Genomic DNA, 19,449 nt, shown 5'->3' with positions numbered 1-19,449 from the left:
CTCAGTTTGGCCGGGCGGCCAGCTCTAAGAATTGACTTGGTGGTTCCAAACTTCTTCCATTCAAGAATGATGGAGCCCACTGTGTTCTAAGTTCTGCCTGTTTATTGCAATCGAACCAATCCGTTTAGCAAAAAAATATATATTTTCATACACATCTAAAATCTATGAATAAAAAATCTGAGAATAGTAATATTTTACACACACATGAATGTACCCAGAAGCAATAATTTCCGATGAAAAAACAAACGTGAAAATTGGTGGATATAGCGCTTTGGAAATAAACTCTTCACTTTTTCATCATTTCCATGATGTTTCAGAAATACTGGCACCAAACAGTCACACATACTTCAGAGCGCAACGTATGTTTGTTGTCGAACGCTGAAGCCTGAACTAAAGACCTCGGTTTAAAAGCTGACAGTGATTTTATATACTTTTTGTTTTGAATCCTGCGGCTCTGTTGGGCTAAATTGCTGTGGGCGCTGCTATCTGTCCAGGGATCCTGCCAGATTCCGTATAGGGGGAGAAAAAGCCCACCTAGCCTAGCTGGCTCGGCGGTCTCAAATGGAGGCCTCTATTGAACGTTTCCAACGTTGCAGGAGCTGCGTTTACTTTGCTTTGTTCCGGGACAATGTGGACTGCGTTGACTTTCAATGTAGCAACTGCTTGCTTGCGGAGGACTACAGGAGCAAAGTAGCTACTCTTAGCAAGCAAGTAGCTAACCTACATAAGCTACTGGGGAACCCACGCCCACCTACTATTTATGTTTCTTCCCCCCCAGTAGCCGGACGCCGCTCTGGTGTGGTGGAAGTTTTGCCGCCGTGTCGTCTCTCCACAGCTAACTGGCAGGTGCTAGGCAGGGTTCCATCCCGAAGGGGTCTCACCCTTCCCTGGAGAACGGAGCTGATCACGACCCAACCAACCAGCCATGGAGGTACGTCACTCGCCGTGGAAATCCAAGGCGGCCTCCTCTGGCAACGGGGGTCTCCATGGAGATGTTGAGCCCGGACTGACACAGACCAGAAACAGCTTGGATCCAGAGGTTCCGGCGCCTTCGTCCGTGGTGGCTTCCCAATCAAGATCGGAATCCGGAGGAACCTGCGTCTTCGTCCTTGGCTCTGTCTCTCTCTCCGGTGGCTTCTACCTCGGGTTCAGCTCATCGGGGCTCACCAGACCGCGAGGCTGCCTGAAAGACCGGCACATTCAACATCACCAGCTGTCATCATCGGCAGCTCTATGGTGAGAAACATCTCGGTCCCCAGGACAAAAACCCTGTGCTACCCAGGAGCACGAGTACAGGTCATAACAAGGCTGCTTCCGACTGTTCTACCACAGATGCCGGGAGCTGACACTGTCGTAGTCCATGTGGGGTAGAACGACATCAGGAGGGCCAGCTCGGAACATTTGAAAATTGATTTTAAAAGAACTGATTTTAGCATAAAAAGACAAAAAAAATAGGCATTATACATCTGGCTAAAAGACTACTGTAGCTCTGCTGGAGTCACTTTTATAGATAACTTTGACACCTTCTGGAAACAGAAGATACTCCACAGGAATGACGGAGTCCATCCAAATCATCATGGCTCCTGGACTCTGTCCACGCATTTCGTGGCTGCGTTGAAACAATGACTTATCAATGACCCAAGACCATCTCAGTTAATCCCTACCATTGTGACAATGAGTCGTCATAATGCTGCATCAAATGTGCATGATCTTAGGAGCAATGGCAAACACAATGTAAGTCATTTAATTGATGTACCCCTAATTGCACCGAATACATCTGTTTATCCTACAGCTATTGTAAGCAGTAATCATGAGCCTATAAACCAGAGTTACACTGTTAGCACTGAGGCGGTGTGCAATAGTAGGAAGACCGCTTTATGCAGCTCACCCTGCACTATCAGCTCCAATGTAAATAACACGAGAAAGTCTACCTCTGATACGTTTCCCAGTAAGGCATTAAAAACAACCATGGAACCCAGAAAAGTGCTAAAAATAGCCCATGTTAACATATGTAGCCTAAGAAACAAGGTCCATGAAGTGAATAACTTGCTTGTAACAGACGACATCAGTATTCCGACTATCTCTGAAACTCACTTAGATAATACCTTTGATGATACAGTGGTAGCAATACATGGTTATAACATCTATAACATCTCAAGCAGTAAAATTTGATTAAAAAAAAAAAAAAGATTAAAAAAACACCTTCTAGAACAGCGGGGACTGTGAAGCAACACAAACATTGGCACAGACACATGCACACACACACGATACATACACGAATATAGTACTGTAGATATGTGGTAGTGGTGGAGTAGGGGCCTGAGGGCACACAGTGTGTTGTGAAATCTGTGAATGTATTGTAATGTTTTAAAATTGTATAAACTGCCTTAATTTTGTTGGGCCCCAGGAAGAGTAGCTGCTGCTTTGGCAGCAGCTAACGGGGATCCATAATAAATACAAATACTTACGTAAGGGAGGGCCGAAGAGCACAGCATCTAGGGCTTTAAGATTTAGTTTCTGTTTGTGCCGCTGGTCTAATATCTTTAGCTGACCAGACATAAACGACGGTTCGTTTGCCGCTAATCTGAAATAGAGAGAGAAAGAATGGATTGGTGAGGGTTGGGAATGTTTTCACAATAACTATACTCTTTGTTTGAGAACTTGTTCAACCGTGCATACATGGCCAAGTAAGCAGACGTGTGTGTTTCTGTTTTCCCGTCTCATGTGTTAAATGGGCGTTGGTGTGTCTGCGTGTGAGTGTGTGTGAGTGTCTGAACGTGCCTGTGTACTCGTGCCACCACCGCCACCATCTTAAACTGGATCAGACAACATGGCAGTCAGCGACACCTGATCCACTGCTGTGACATCGTTTCATGAGTCAGTGCCCACGGGTACGGGTGGGGGGGGAAACACAACACCCCTGACCCCCAAGACACCCCCACCATCCCCTCAACTCCCTTCTACCCTCCTCTATCCCCCTCCCACTCTATTCTTTCCATGTACTCAATGTACTCATTCTATACATACGTCCCACTAGCAGTGAATCTCAATCCTAAAGAGCTTCTAATATAACTTCTCTAACTCTTATTGATGACAACTAAACAGTTGGTTTCAAGTTAAAGTCAACAGGTGACACCTTTATATAACAAAATATCCTGCTGACTTCGGGGTCATGATAAAAACTGGGGTGTAAGTACACTAAATTTCACTAATGTGACTACATGGGTAGGGAGATTTTGTGTCAGTTGAAGTGGGTATATGGTGTGTGTGTGTGTGTGTGTGTGTGTGTGTGTGTGTGCCTGTGTACTCGTGCCACCGCCGCCACCATCTTAAAACTGGATCAGACAACATGGCAGCCAGCGACACCTGATCCACTGCTGTGACATCGTTTCGTGAGTCAGCACCCGTGGGTAAGGGAGGAAACACAACACCCCTGATACCCTAGAGATCCCTCCATCCCCCTCAACTCCCTTCCACCTTCCTCTATCCGTGTACAAATTCCCACACGTGCACTACCGTTCAAAAGTTTGGGGTCACTTAGAAATGTCCTTGTTTTTTGAAAGAAACACTCCACTAAAATAACATCAAATTGATCAGAAATACTGTGTAGACATTGTTAATGTTGTAAATGAGTATTGTAGCTGGAAACGGCAGATTTTTTTTATGGAATAGCTACATAGGCGTACAGAGAGCCATTAGCAGCAACCCCTGTGTTCCAATGGCAAGCGTTGTGTTAGTTAATCCAAGTTGATCATTTAAAAAGGCTAATTGATCATTAGAAAACCATTTTGCAATGGCATTAGCACAACTGAAGACTGTTGTTCTGATTAAAGACGCAATAAAACTGGCCTTCTTTAGCCCAGTTGAGTATCTGGAGCATCAGCATTTGTGGGTTCGATTACAGGCTCAAAATGGCCAGAAACAAAGAACTTTCTTCTGAAACTCGTCAGTCTATTCTTGTTCTGAGAAATGAAGGCTATTCCATGCGAGAAATTACCAAGAAACTGAAGATCTCGCACAACACTGTGTACTACTCCCTTCACAGAACAGCACAAACTGGCTCTGCCCAGAATAGAAAGAGGAGTGGGAGGCCCCGGTGCACAATTGAGCAAGAGGACAAGTACATTAGTGTCTAGTTTGAGAAACAGACGCCTCACAAGTCCTCAACTGGCAGCTACATTAAATAGTACCTGCAAAACACCAGTCTCAACGTCAACAGTGAAGAGGCGACTCCGGGATGCTGGCCTTCTAGGCAGAGTTGCAAAGAAAAAGCCATATCTCAGACTGGCCAATAAAACTAAAAGATTAATATGGGCAAAAGAACACAGACACTGGATAGAGGAAGATTGGAAAAAAGTGTTATGGACAGACGAATCTAAGTTTGAGGTGTTCGGATCACAAAGAAGAACATTCGTGAGACAGAAAAAATGAAACAATGCTGGAGGAGTGCTTGACGCCACCTGTCAAGCATGGTGGAGGCAATGTGATGGTCTGGGGGTGCTTTGGTGGTGGTAAAGTGGGAGATTTGTACAGGGTAAAAGGGATCTTGAAAAAGGAAGGCTATCACTCCATTTTGCAACACCATGCCGTACCCTGTGGACGGTGCATAATTGGAGCTAATTTCCTCCTACAACAGGACAATGACCCAAAGCACAGCTCCAAACTATGCAAGAACTATTTAGGGAAGAAGCAGTCAGCTGGTATTCTGTCTATAATGGAATGGCCAGCACAGTCACCGGATCTCAACCCTATTGAGCTGTTGTGGGAGCAGCTTGACCGTATGACACGTAAGAAGTGCCCATCAAGACAATCCAACTTGTGGGAGGTGCTTCAGGAAGCATGGGGTGAAATCTCTTCAGATTACCTCAACAAACTGACAACTAGAATGCCAAAGGTCTGCAAGGCTGTAATTGCTGCAAATGGAGGATTCTTTGACGAAAGCAAAACGTTTGAAGGACACAATTATTTATAACCTCGTCAACGTCTTGACTATATTTCCTTTTCATTTTGCAACTCATTTCATGTATGTTCTCATGGAAAACAAGGACCTGTCTAAGTGACCCCAAACTTTTGAACGGTAGTGTACGTCCGGCTATCGGTGAATCACAATCCTAAAGAGCTTCTAATATAACTTCTCTTACCTCTTATTGATGACAACTAAACAGGTGGTTTCAAGTTAAAGTCAATAGCTGACACCTTTATATAACAAAATATCCTGCTGACTTCAGGGTCATGATAAAAACTGGGGTGTAAGTACACTAAATTGCACTAATGTGACTACATGGGTAGGGAGATTTTGTGGCAGTCGAAGTGGGTACATGGTGGGTGGGTGGGTGTGTGTGCGTTTGAGCGTGCCTTTGTGCATATGTGTGTGTCTCTGTGTCACGTTTGGTAGTTTCTTTCCCATTCCACCTGCACTACCTCACATATCCAGCAGTCGGCAGCATTGGTCTGAGTAGCACTGTGCATGCAATTTTTTTGGGTGGTTCTAATCATAGAATTCCCATTCATTTAGTATGATCTCCATGGGCCTAGTAAACATAGGAAATATTTGTCATATAACTTTTATCATGTATTACCTTTTCATGTGACATGAACACAACCATTCGATGTTTTTCAACGGATTGTCAACAAAAAAAAATCACTTTAAAAAGGCGCTCCTGTTGGCTACCCACTCACGTTTGTACACTCAAAAAAATAACAGTGCACCCACAATTTGATTAACGTAAAGAGACATCTGTTAAAAATGCTGAAAGTGTTATGACATTCTACGATTTGTACAATGTCATAACAATGTCACTACTGTACACGTTTCACGTTTTATTAGTCATATGTAAGGGTATGGTATACATTGGCCAACTAAACGCTTACTTGCAGGTTCCTTCTCGACAACGCGACAACAATATGAAATAATAAAATATAAGAACATGAACATAAAGGTAAACGCCTCAGTCGAATGTGTAGCCTGAATTGACGCGTCCACTGCTGTACCCATGCGTCTCGATCTGGGCCACTTGTCTCTGCCTTGGTAAAATGTTGGTGTCGTCCTCGAACCACAAGTCAATTTGGAGGGTATACTGAGACGTAGTGTGATAACGTACTCACCGAGGCAGCGTGTTGCCGTTGAACCGGAAGTCTCTGAAGTTCCTCTCATACTGAGGCAGCTCCACCGACTCCTTGAGCCACTGGACCGTGTCATCTGTTGTCCAGTTGTGAACTACAGAGAGAGCGAGAGCAAGATGAATTTCCTGACAAAAATGTTTAAAAAATATATAAAACAATTAGTGTCATTTCCCCAAATTTGAAACCCTTATTCAAAGTTTCAAAGACCTCTCTGGTGAGAATAGGCTACGAATCCTGTTGGGGGAGGACGCAGGGAGCTGTGGTTTGGCAAGGCACTATATTTCTGCCTTCCATGAAATGAGGGACAGCGTCTTACAGACCAACCAACCTGCACTCGTGCTCTATCCCATTGTTATTGTTCAATGTATGGTTATTTTGACCCTTGGTTATTGTTGTTACTGTTGTCCCTTTGATCATATTAATTATTATTATTTTAATTACAGTACCAGTCAAAAGTTTGGACACATACTCATCCAGGATTTTTCTTAATTTTAACTATTTTCTACATTGTAGAATAATACTGAAGTTTTTTTTTTTTATCCGCAATGTAGAAATTAGTAAAAAATAAAGAAAAAACGTTGAATGAGTGGGTGTCCAAACTTTCGACTGGCACTGTATGTTGATATTGTAAATCTCAAGTACGCTTTGGCAATATGTACATTGTTAAGTCATGCCAATAAAGCAAATTGGATTGAGAGACAGGGAGAAAAAGTTAGTTACAAAATGTCCATTTACCATTTCTCTTCCCTACCTCCCTCCAGTATCCCAATCCCGACAGTACTTCCCTCCAGTTCTTGCTCTCTCCCTTCCCCTTTCTCACCCTCCCTCCATCCCTCTCTCCCTTCCATCGATCTCCTACCTTCAGAGGTTTTCCAGCCCTTCCACAGCTCCTCCACAGTGATGTGTTGGTCTTCTCTGTGCAGGTTACTGTGTTTGTTCGTTTGCTGTTGCTTCATGTCTTCTCTAATAAACTGCAAGAAGAAAAACACATTTCGGTATCATTACTGGTTATCTCATGCAGTGTGTATATATATATATATATCGCATTGTATCGTTATAGACTTCAATCAAATTGAAGCAGTTAACATCGACTAAATACAGGATGGAAGTTATGACATTGCAGAGAACCCTGAACGACACCGGGCATGACTTTCAGTGTGATGTGAGATCTGGTCGTCGTCTTTCTATGGTCAGGCTACAGGTGTTGTTGTGACAATGACGTTTGAGTCTGGACCCAGAGATCCAGTCTCAGCCCCAGGGGCGCCACCGGGGATTTTGGGCCCCTATGAAAAGATATCACATTGGGGCCCCACCAACCCTGCGCAATTGCTGTAACCACACACCTCCAGAACCCAATCGACCCATTCAAAGCTTTAAATAACTCTACCTTTGCAGGCTTGCAACTCTCTTGTAGTCCAATATTTACTGTGCGATAGTGAGCTGCGTGTGTGTGAGAGCTGTGATAATATAACACTGTGCAGACATGCATGCAACATTCTGCATACAGTGGAATGCACTATTTGATGCAGGACTGACCCTCTATAAGAAATGTGCTAAAGGCCATCTTTTACAGTCTAAATGTCATTTTAAATGGTCAAATTCTTGAATGGAAAATTCTCTTATTCATTCATGTTAACTTAAAATAAATCTAACTTAAATATACATTAACCTCTTCAATTAAAATAAAGTAACATTATCACCTGTGGAATGATATAACAAAATAATAAAATCAGCAGCAGATTTTTTGAACTGAGTATACATACCAACTAGACAATAAGCAGCTGGAAAAGTGGAAATGGAAAACAAAATGGAAATGAAAAGGCCTGATGGTGGCGCTAGAGGAAAGGTCAAGAGGTCACCAAATCAACAGGTTTCTTCCACTTGGGGTCTTGATTGTGCACAACAAATGTGATGGCAATCCAGCCATTACTTTGAGACATTTCTTGTTCTCAGCCTGTGGGCATCATGTGTGTCGTATATCCATAGCCATGCCATTTTAACAGTTATCACTGGCAATTGCTCAGCCTCACTCACCAAGAGCCCAGCGCCGATCCTTCTCGCTAGAAAGTCACTGATCAAGTCTTTGAAGTCCAGCTTTCCAGCTAACTGACTTTCAATGGACAGCATGGGAGGACCGCAACGCCTCTCCTGGGACATAGTGGACCTCAATTTTATTTTTATAATTTTTTTATCCGTTTTAGCTTACTAGAAGCTCTCTCGCCACCAGCAACAGTCACAGGCAGTGTGCAAAATATACGTAAAGCAACGCACACTTCTCCAAAAATGCTTTGCAGCTTAGAAATTGCATTCAGGAGACCAAGAGGGGACAAGTTATGGGGGAAAGTGGCAGCATATACAGTGTTCAGGTGTCTTACTTCATGTTGAAACTCAGGTGTGACATCTCTGGAATACTTCATGATCAGTGGTTGGCACACAGAAGGGACTTTATCCTCACTAATCTGACCAACTTTCAGAACAGCAGAAAATGATTCTACAATTTTTTGCAGTGGTGTGGAACCTAGTGTCCAAGTCACTTATGATGTTGTCCATAGCAGTAAAAAACACTGTTCCGAAACACCATTGCTGCACTGTCCTGAGCCGTCTCCTCTTGAGAGGTCTCATCAGGAAATCTCTTCCTTTTCCTCTGGCGGCTGTGTTCCTTGCTAAATTGAGGTGCAACATCCATTTGCGTGGCAATCAGTGTTGCCTCAGACAGGAGAGACTCCCATCCATCTCTAAGAGCCGGCATCTCTTCCTTTAAGGCTGCCTCGGTGTCAAGTGAGATTTTTCCTGACTGGAGAATCACATTCCTGTCCTCAATTATGCCAACTGACATGTCATTCAACACAATGCTGCTCACCACCTTCAGTTGGGAGTAGGGCTGGTTCAGGGTTATGGGGAGACAGGGCTGCTGAGCCTGAAGCTGCATCTGTTGGGCCTGGCACCAGGCAGGGACAGGGACAACTGATTTAGTATGAATAGCTTGCTAAAAGTTTGCCTGCGTTGATTAAATGTCGGCAAAAATTGAAGCGAAATGTAAACACTCAATTTTCTGTGAAGATATTAAGTAACTCATGTTAGGGGAGCAAAAGTAGCCTATTTCACTGTGAACTAGGCTAACAGGTTCATTTCTACCACTCACGGTCTACGCCCACCTTCCTTTGTGAAATATTGGGTGACAGTTATTTTCTCGCTCCTGTCATTCTTTTCTTTCTTTCCGTTTTTGGAAGCCAGATTTTTCTTTAGGAAGCTGAGACATGATGCCCACCGGCACTCCTCACTCGCATTTCACTGCTAGCGAGTACCATTCGCGCTTGGTTAGGGGGCAGGACCGAACCATTTCATGGAAATAGAGGGGGGGGGGTTCTCTGGATGTTTAGTTTTTGCCAAAAACAAAAACATTAAACCGTTAGTTTTATTAGTACATTGTAAATAAAATATTATATTAATGGTTATAAGTTAATCATTTAATATTTTTTTTAAATGTACCTAACATTCTAATACTTTCTTAGGGCCCCTGTCAGTCACAGGACCTTAGGACGATTCAAACCCCCCCATACAGTACGGAGCCCCTGCTCAGCCCACAGGGCAAGCTCCACAACACACATTCATTCACTCTTTTCTTCCTTTTTAGGGGTTTTACACACACACACACACACACAGAGAGAGAGAGACAGAGCGGGAGAGTCAGAGAGAGAGACAGGGAGAGAGAGATGGAGCAGAGAGGCAGAGAGAGAGATGGAGCAGAGGCAGAGAGATATGGTTTGAATGACTTAAGACAGGTCTATTGCTGCAAGAGACAGCTGATCTAGAATCAGTTCACAGAGAGACCGGTCTGGTATGAATGATTAGAGACAGGCCTGCTACAAGTGATCAAAGCAATACTGAGTCATAGTAGCAACTATGAAACTAATTGAATGCAGTAAGGCAGTGGGGAATTGCATATAGTGATAATCACCACCAACACAACATATGACACACACATACAAATTAAACAGAAATGTGGACATACGTTTTTGCATTGGCCAGTTATAGGCCAATCAACCATAAAAAAAAGGCTAGATATAGGCTAAGTAATGTGGTTATAAACCATAAATGTTATCTTGGATGAACAGCTCAATGTGGTTCTCTGTGTGGGTTATGTGGGTTGGACTGTCTATGTAATTCATTGCTGTTCTATCTTGTGGTCTTGCTGTGTGTTGAGATAAGTTACTAGAAGGCAATATTTAATGTGCTAAGAAGAAATAACCTATTCATGTTTCCACAGAGGGTTCTACATGGAATCCAAAAGGGTTCTACAAACTTTGGTTCCTACTCTGTCACAACCATCTCCTCCATTACTTTTTCATTCGTTGTCATGCCAAACAAAACTGCATTCCAAATGCACACTGTATTCCAACCATAGAAATATAATGATCTGTAACGGCGTTCCTCCTCCTCTTTATCCGAAGAGGAGGAGCAGGGATTGAACCAAACTGCAGCGTTGTATTTAGACATAATGAATTTATTTAAGTGTAGACGAAAAACACGAACTTCACTTGAATACTTATAAAACAACAAAACGAATGTAGACAAACCTGAACATACGAACTTACATATAACACGAAGAACGCACGAACAGGAAAAATGACTACATAAAACGATGAACGAACGAAACAGTCCCGTATGGTGCAAACAAACACAGACACGGAAGACAACCACCCACGACAAACAATGTGACAACACCTACCTTAATATGATTCTCAATCAGAGAAAACCACCTGCCTCTAATTGAGAACCATATTAGGTACCCATTAACCAACATAGAAACAGAAAACATAGACTGCCCACCCAAACTCACGTCCTGACCAACTAACACATACAAAAACTAACAGAAAACAGGTCAGGAACGTGACATGATCATTCAAATTTTATGATTCCAACAGTTTACCCAAGTGTTTTGATATATAATCGTAAGTAAAATCACAATATTTGGTACAAAAAAATATATATATAAATCGCAATTAGATTTTTTGCCCATAATACATTTATTTTTTATCCCCAATTTCGATCTTGTCTCATCACTGCAACTCTCCAACGGGCTCGGGAGGCGAAGGTCGAGTCATGCATCCTCCAAAACATTACCCGCCACACCACGCTTCTTAACACCCGCCCGGAAGCCAGCCGCAATGTTTCGGAGGAAACACCATTCAACTGACAATCGGGGTCAGCCTGCAGATACCCAGCCAGCCACACGGAGTCGCTAGAGCGTGATGAGCCAAGTAAAGCCCCCCAGGCCAAACCCTCACCTAACCCGGACGACGCTGGGCCAATTGTGTGCCGTCCTATGGGACTCCCGAATATGGGCGGTTGTGATACAGCCTGGGATCGAACCCAGGTCTGTGGTGACGCCTTCAGCACTGTGATGCAGTGTCTCATTTTCTAACCTTGTTAACCACAGGCTGTTGGTTAAGAAGTGCCTGGTGCATGCATGAGACTGTTAATATGTTTGTATATGAATAATGTTGGAGTTTGTTTGCAAACAAACACATTGACAAAGTTCATAATTCAACATTTGTTTGCTAAATCATGTAACACACAGAGAATCTGACCGCCTATAGGTAGTTATCACAGTAGGAAGTCGTTCCTTCTCTTGCTAGAACAAAATACATAGATGCTGTGTACCGACCTGGTACCGACAAACCTGCTGTTTCTACTAGTAGAAACACAATGCTCGGCAGTGGCCGACAACATGACTTTGACCCAATCAGAGAGCACGAACCTCCACGTGGGGGAGTGACAAGAAAAAGGAAAAAAAAATAGGGTACATCTTTCCAGTCTAATACACCATTTACATTCAAATTGTTCTAACTAAAACAAAGCTACGTAATAAAATAAAAATTCTAGAGCAAGTCTTTTACGTCTAGCTAAGGAGTTTTGTGCTAGAAGGATTTTTTTTCAGAAGTTTTGAAAATATGCACTAGCTTATTAGTTAGCTAGCTAGCAGATGTTGGGATGAGAACGAACAATTAACAAATCAACATGATAATTCAATAAAACTGGGGAAACATTTTTACTACAAGATACAACAGATACACAGACATGCATTGCCAAACAAAGCTACTGACAACTTCTGGTTTGGAGTATTTTAACAAGGCTTAAAGTGGCTGACGACTTCAAGGTCTTTGCTGTGTGAACACAAAATAGAACGACTGCCAACACTGTGTTCAGAAGTACTGTCGGCAGGCAAACGTTTGACAATCCTATCGGTGTGTCTGAGCTATAACAAACAATATTATTGACCCAGTTCAGTTGAAGTGTTTTTCCTCGCAAACACATTGATAAATGTCATAAGTGGACGCTTATTTGTTAACGAACACATTAACCAATTGCACAACTGCCATTTGTTTGCTATTGATGTTATAAAATTGGCTTTTTTTTTTTTTTTTTTTAAATAGGTAATTTGGTAGCTAAGTCACTTGACATATGACCAGGAAATCATCATCTCACATGGACAGAAAGGTAAATACACACAGACACACACACACACTCCTCTATGACTGGAAAAAGGTGGCTACTTTGAATAATCTAAAATAGATTGATTTGTTTAACACTTTTTTGGTTACTACATGTTTCCATATGTGTTATTTCATAGTTTTGATGTCTTCAATATTATTCTACAATGTAGAAAATAGTACAAATAAAGAAAAACCCTTGAATGAGTAGGTGTGTCCAAACTTTTGATTGGTACAATATATATATATATATTTGGTTTGCTTGAAGGGTCACTGACTATCTGTGTCTTGTGTTCAACTACTTGTGTTCAGACATCTCCAGATAATGAGAGACATTTCTTCAAAGGGATATGGGCTTACACACACACACACACTAGCACGCATCGCATACACATGCGAGTGCACATACACAGAGTGATCTGCAGTGGTCTCAAAGAAGACATCGCCTGGCCCTTCGGATCGGATTCCAACTGACGGGGGTAAAATGCTTGGGCTGTCTTTGGGCCGGGGAGTGCTTTCTCTCACTTCGCCAGTAGCCAATCTACCGGGACCCTTAAATACTGTCCATCTCCTAGAACCCCCCCCCCCCCCCCCCTCCCCTGCGCCCCCAATTCTGTTCTTGCTATTTCAAAGAGATGGAACCTGATCTTGTAGCGTCTCTTAAGTAGACGGAAGAGCCACAGCCAGTGAGTGCGGCGCAGCTGCCGTCCCTGGCGACTAACCGGCCTCACCTCTGCGACGGGCCTCAGCATACTGCTACACACCTCCGCCTCCTCTCCTCCTCTCCATATTCTACTCCACCATATGCAAAGGGAGTTGTGGGTGAGAAGGTGTAAACCCCACTGAAGAACTGAAGAGCTGCGGCGGTAATCAAAGCCCAGCGATGTGATGATCGTTAAAACTGTATTTTTGCTTGCTTTATATTGTTATGTTATACTCTATTCTTAAGGCCTTGTCTGCTTATTGCGTTTTACACACACAGACACCGCAGCTTAGCAACTCTCTTCTTCTTACATAGTACCGAGGGGAAATTAGTGAGTTACTTTCCAAAACACCTTGAAGGCAAAGAAGAGGGGGGCTTTTTAGACCCCGTCTGAGGGTGTGTTGAAGAACTGGGTGAGGCAGGGGGGAGAGGGTGGGGTGGGGGCAGTTTGTTAGCGGTGTGTGTGCTTTTTCCGGAGGTCTGAATGTCTAGCCACGGATCCTCTAGTTGGGATCAATGCTACAAGTCAGAATCTCGCCAAGCTGTCCTTCCTTCAAGAGATTATGTGTGTGCATTTGTGTCTGAGAGTGCGCGCAAAATTACAAAAATAATCCAAGTCAATAAAATAGTGAATCTACCTGAATATAACTTTGCTGATTGAGGCCCAACTCTTCCTCAGTCAAACAGGCATTTGTAGACAGTAGCTCTACTGGGGGGGGGGGGGGTTGTATGGTTTCCTGGGCCAGATGTGGGTTACAGGGGGTGGGGACGTCCCCAAATTGACCTCCTTTCCCCAACCCTCATCATCTCACCTGCCACCATCCTCACCCCCGTCACCGTCACCCCTGTTACCTCACCACTGCCAGGAAGAGGGATGGAGGTCATGACAGTAACCAATGAGTCATAAAGAGGTTTAACTCTGAGGTCACACATGGACTATTCTTGTCACACTTAATTAAAAAACAGACTCAATTTAATCAAAAACAAACTTGTTCCATGAAAAAAATTTAAGTAAATTGAACACTTTCCTGACAAAATCCCCAAAAGGAATTAAATAATGATTAAGGCATTTAATCATTTAATTTCTTCAATAACGAAAGAAGCAAACAAATTTTGCTAAACAAGTTCTGGGAAAGGTCTATATAATTGCATGAACTTTCAAAAAGACTGTTATGCTCTTGATACAGCATGATAGAAGAGAAACGAGCAGAGACAGTCACGTGGGCCTGAGCGTGTAAATCCAATATGCATGCAACAATGTCCCAGGGAATAGTCACATACTCCAGGGTCAAGTTTCTCCTGGGTTCTGATCTAGGATCAGCGACAACAGTCCTCTTAAGGGCTTCAAATCTGATCTAAGGACAGCTCAAGGCTTGGAAAAATGAGCTTTGCCTTCTTGCACTCCTAAATCATTCCGGTGACCCCCCCGCCGCCAAAAACAACTTGTTTTTTTTCGCAGCTTCTCTTTGCCCTTATAAAGTCGAAGGTCAGCACCTTGCTCCGTCATCCCCCTGTCACACACATGCATGGACACACAAACACAAATGTGTACACACACACAATAAATGTATGTGTACATATACACGCAAGCACACACAAATGTATGTACGTACACGCATACTCTGATTCTCTCTCACTCACACACACACACCTCCTCGGACGGGGGCCAGCTTCAACACCTCTGCTCTTAGGGGCCTTAAAAGGGTCCATAAATGGCCGCCCCCCCCCTGCTCTTCTGAGATGCCCCCCGGGCCAAGGGCGACGGTATAACAGTTTCTCACACCACTGCAGCTCTACGAGTTAAAAATTACTCCTGGCACACAACACACATACAAGCATTTCGCTACACTTGCATTAACATCTGCTAACCATGTGTATGGGACAAATACATTTGATTTCACACACACACACACACACACACACACACAGATAATCTGACCAAAGCCCTTAGTGTTTTTAATTAAAGGCCCATCTGATGAAACTAACACCATAAAAGTTGGAATATTCACATGACAATATGTCGCCAATTGGATGGAAACCTAGCTAGTAAGGTACTTAATTGTAACCAATAAATGATTTTGTACTGATTTAAAATGGCTACGTCGAGCGTTTAAACTAAGTTGATTACGAGAGGGCACAGGTCAGAGCAGGTCAGGTCTTACTGTGAAACACACTGAGAAAGGCCTACCATATTCTCATTCTCTCTTTTTTTAAATTCTCTTTCCCTCCCTTCTCTCCACTATCTCCCCACTAGCTTCCTAAGCTGATTATTGGCTTGCAAACATTTTACTATGAGTTTATGGGGTTGTTTATGAGGGCTAAGGCCCAGTGCAATTCAACCCAAAAGCATTCCACCTTAAAAATGCCTACTCGAAAGAAAACTATCAGAAACAGAAATAACTTTGTAACGGAAATGACCAGGTAACAGAAATGACCAGCTAACAGTGATGACCAGCTAACAGTGATGACCAGCTAACAGTGATGACCAGCTAACAGTGATGACCAGGTAACAGTGATGACCAGGTAACAGTGATGACCAGGTAACAGTGATGACTTGAAAAATGACCAAGTAACACACATGATTTGGTGACACAAACAACTTGGTAACAGAAATTACCAGGTAACAGACATGACCAGATCATTACACATACATAGACTAATGCTGTATTAGTATTACGCACCTCCACACTCTCGTTGACCTCAATCCCCCCGTCATTATCGTCGTCCAGCTGTTTGTGGATGACCCGGAGGGCCTCCAGGCTGAAACGGTCTGCATCGCCCATGCATGGCGGCATCACCGTCAGACAGGGGTCTGAAGGAAGAGAGAGAGTTCAAAGGTCAAATGTTAAAGGTCAAACTCAAGGTAAAAGGTCGCTGGCGTGGAGCCGTGTGTATTAATCAGATTTATGAACATCCATTTGGCAAGACATTGACAGATGTACACTGTAAATGATCAATTATGTGAACAAAACATGACATGCTCTTTCCATGACAGACTGATCAGGTGAATCCAGGTGAAATCTATAATCCTTTAATGATGTCACCATTTTACTGCCTGGTATGCCATTGCTATTCCACTCACGTGCCAAGAGGCCACACTGTTTTCATTTCTGCGCCAGAGAATCCCCCAGCAAATGAGTGAATCAGAACCGTGTTTCCCTTTCAAAAGGACAGTGTGAGGCTAGGTCCGTGCCAATCTGTCTGTGCGCGCGACACACACACTCTGCATACACTCTAATGGAACACACATACTCAAGATAGCATGCCTGCGCATAGGCTATAAACACACAAAAACGTGCACACACACACTATGCAAGACTGTGAGTACAGTCTTGGCCAAAAGTTGAGAATGACAAATATTAATTTCCACAAAGTTTGCTGCTTGTGTCTTTCGATATTTTTGTCGGATGTTATTATGGAATACTGAAGTATAATTACAAGCATTTCATAAGTGTCAAAGGCTTTTATTGACAGTTACATGAAGTTGATGCAATGAGTCAATATTTGCAGTGTTGACCCTTCTTTTTCAAGACCTCTGCAATCAGCCCTGGTATGCTGTCAATTAACTTCTGGGCCACATCCTGACTGATGGCAGCCCATTCTTGCATAATCAATGCTTGGAGTCTGTCAGAATTTGTGGGTTTTTGTTTGTCCACCCGCCTCTTGAGGATTGACCACAAGGTCTCAGTGGGATTAAGGTCTGGGGAGTTTCCTGGCCGTGGACCCAAAATATCAATGTTTTGTTCCCCGAGCCACTTAGTTATCACTTTGCCTTATGGCAAGGTGCTCCATCATGCTGGAAAAGGCATTGTTCGTCACCAAACTGTTACGGGACGTTTGGGAGAAGTTGCTCTCGGAGGATGTGTTGGTACCATTCTTTATTCATGGCTGTGTTCTTAGGGAAAATTGTGAGTGAGCCCACTCCCTTGGCTGAGAAGCAACCCCACACATGAATGGTCTCAGGATGCTTTACTGTTGGCATGACACAGGACTGATGGTAGCACTCACCTTGTCTTCTCCGGACAAGCTTTTTTCCAGATGCCCCAAACAATCGGAAAGGGGATTAATCAGAGAAAATGACTTTACCCCCATCCTCAGCAGTCCAATCCCTGTACCTTTTGCAGAATATCAGTCTGTCCCTGATGTTTTTCCTGGAGAGAAGTGGCTTCTTTGCTGCCCTTCTTGACACCAGGCCATCCTCCAAAAGTCTTCGCCTCGCTGTGCGTGCAGATGCACTCACACCTGCCTGCTGCCATTCCGGAGCAAGCTCTGTACTGGTGGTGCCCCGATCCCGCAGCTGAATCAACTTTAGGAGACGGTCCTGGCTGTTGCTGGACTTTCTTGGGTGCCCTGAAGCCTTCTTCACAACAATTGAACCGCTCTCCTTGAKGTTCTTGATGATCCGATAAATGGTTGATTTAGGTGCAATCTTACTGGCAGCAATATCCTTGCCTGTGAAGCCCTTTTTGTGCAAAGCAATGATGACGGCACGTGTTCCCTTGCAGGTAACCATGGTTGACCGAGGAAGAACAATGATTCCAAGCACCACCCTCCTTTTGAAGCTTCCAGTCTGTTATTCGAACTCAATCAGCATGACAGAGTGATCTCCAGCCTTGTCCTCATCAACACTCACACCTGTGTTAACGAGAGAATCACTGACATGATGTCAGCCGGTCCTTTTGTGGCAGGGCTGAAATGCAGTGGAATTTTTTTGGGGGGGGGATTCAGTTCATTTGCATGGCAAAGAGGGACTTTGCAATTAATTGCAATTCATCTGATCACTCTTCATAACATTCTGGAGTATATGCAAATTGCCATCATACAAACTGAGGCATCAGACTGTGAAAATTAATATTTATGTCATTCTCAAAACTTTTGGCCACGACTGTAGACATACACGGCTGAAAACATACATACAGCTGACAATGTAGTGTACACATGGACTCTAGTCTATGTTCACAAGCCCTACACTCAGGAGAGTGACAAACCAGCTGGGATGTATAGAATGAGACAATATTTCTTAGAAGCGCATTCCACTCTATACAATGAGTAAGGCATTAGCTTTTGAACACTAAACAACACACACACACACACACACACACACACACACACACACACACACACACACACACACACACACACACACACACACACAGAGTGATCAGGGTTTGAAACAGTGCCCAACTGACCAAACCACTATGGTAAGCATCAAACAATCATGATGGATTATGTTAATGAAACACTGAATCAACACAACAATTAGGTTCATCCATCTATCCAGCCAAGACGTCAAACAATATCTACCAGTCACTCTCAGTCCAATCATTAGTAACAGACTGGCTTGCGTAGGGAAAGGGGTTTTCTGTTTTTGATGTAGGATCTTGTTACTGAAACTAGACTTGACACCTCAGTTAGCTATAGTGTTGCTGCTTGGCAATGTGGCAGCTAATGGAGACGTTTAATTGGACCACAGCCCAGGCTGAGTCCATTGGGGAGAAAGCCCACATTACTTGGCAAAACTATTGTTGGCAAGTGTGTGTGATTGGACGGAAACTTTTTAACTGGAAACGAGACTTGATTGGACAAAACATCTGTTGAGTGTTCCATACCGTATACACTGTATGTCATGAACACACCTAGGATATATAAGTAATACTTTCAGTAAATCATTGACATTATCATCAAAATAAGGTATCTAAAAATCACAGAATTAACCAAACGCAACTTTCCATGCAACTTGTCACGCAGACAAAAACATTTAAGGCTAAGCCTAACTAAATTGTGTTTTTACAAAGGTTACACAATCTATTTGCTTAGCAGACGTCCTCCCTCGCAGCAATTTACATATTTCCACATTTACATACCATCTATGTGCCAGTGTGACAACAACCATTGCTCTGGTCTCAAATCCAACTCTCTCACCACTAGGTAAAAGTGTGAAAACATTTGATCAGTGTTATTTCCTGATTGTTGCTGGTTGAAAATACAATTTACACAGGACTTTCTAATCAACAGGTTTGCATGGTTTCAGCTTGCCTGGTGTCATCACCAGTCGGTAAATTGGTTAATACACCAATAACAAAGAGAGTTCCAAACCTCTCTGACAAAAACCTCTAGTTTTCAGTTTTC

The 19,449-nt window shown here is 43.2% G+C and overlaps 1 protein-coding gene across 2 annotated transcripts in view; it reads right to left on the bottom strand.

Moving 5' to 3' along the window:
* Positions 1–19,449, bottom strand: part of stim2b (stromal interaction molecule 2b) — an 85,447-nt gene that overhangs the window by 22,206 nt on the left and 43,792 nt on the right. For both annotated transcript variants that reach the window (XM_023981972.3, XM_023981973.3), the window contains exons 2-5: positions 16,002–16,132; positions 6,983–7,094; positions 6,106–6,217; positions 2,469–2,584 (exon numbers count right to left, since the gene is read on the bottom strand). In XM_023981972.3, coding sequence (XP_023837740.1) covers positions 2,469–2,584; positions 6,106–6,217; positions 6,983–7,094; positions 16,002–16,132 — 471 coding nt within the window. The remainder of the gene's footprint in view (positions 1–2,468; positions 2,585–6,105; positions 6,218–6,982; positions 7,095–16,001; positions 16,133–19,449) is intronic.

This window comes from Salvelinus sp. IW2-2015, linkage group LG37 (assembly GCF_002910315.2).
Source record: "Salvelinus sp. IW2-2015 linkage group LG37, ASM291031v2, whole genome shotgun sequence".
NCBI lineage: Eukaryota > Metazoa > Chordata > Actinopteri > Salmoniformes > Salmonidae > Salvelinus > Salvelinus sp. IW2-2015.
This window is presented reverse-complemented; position numbering and strand designations above follow the sequence as displayed.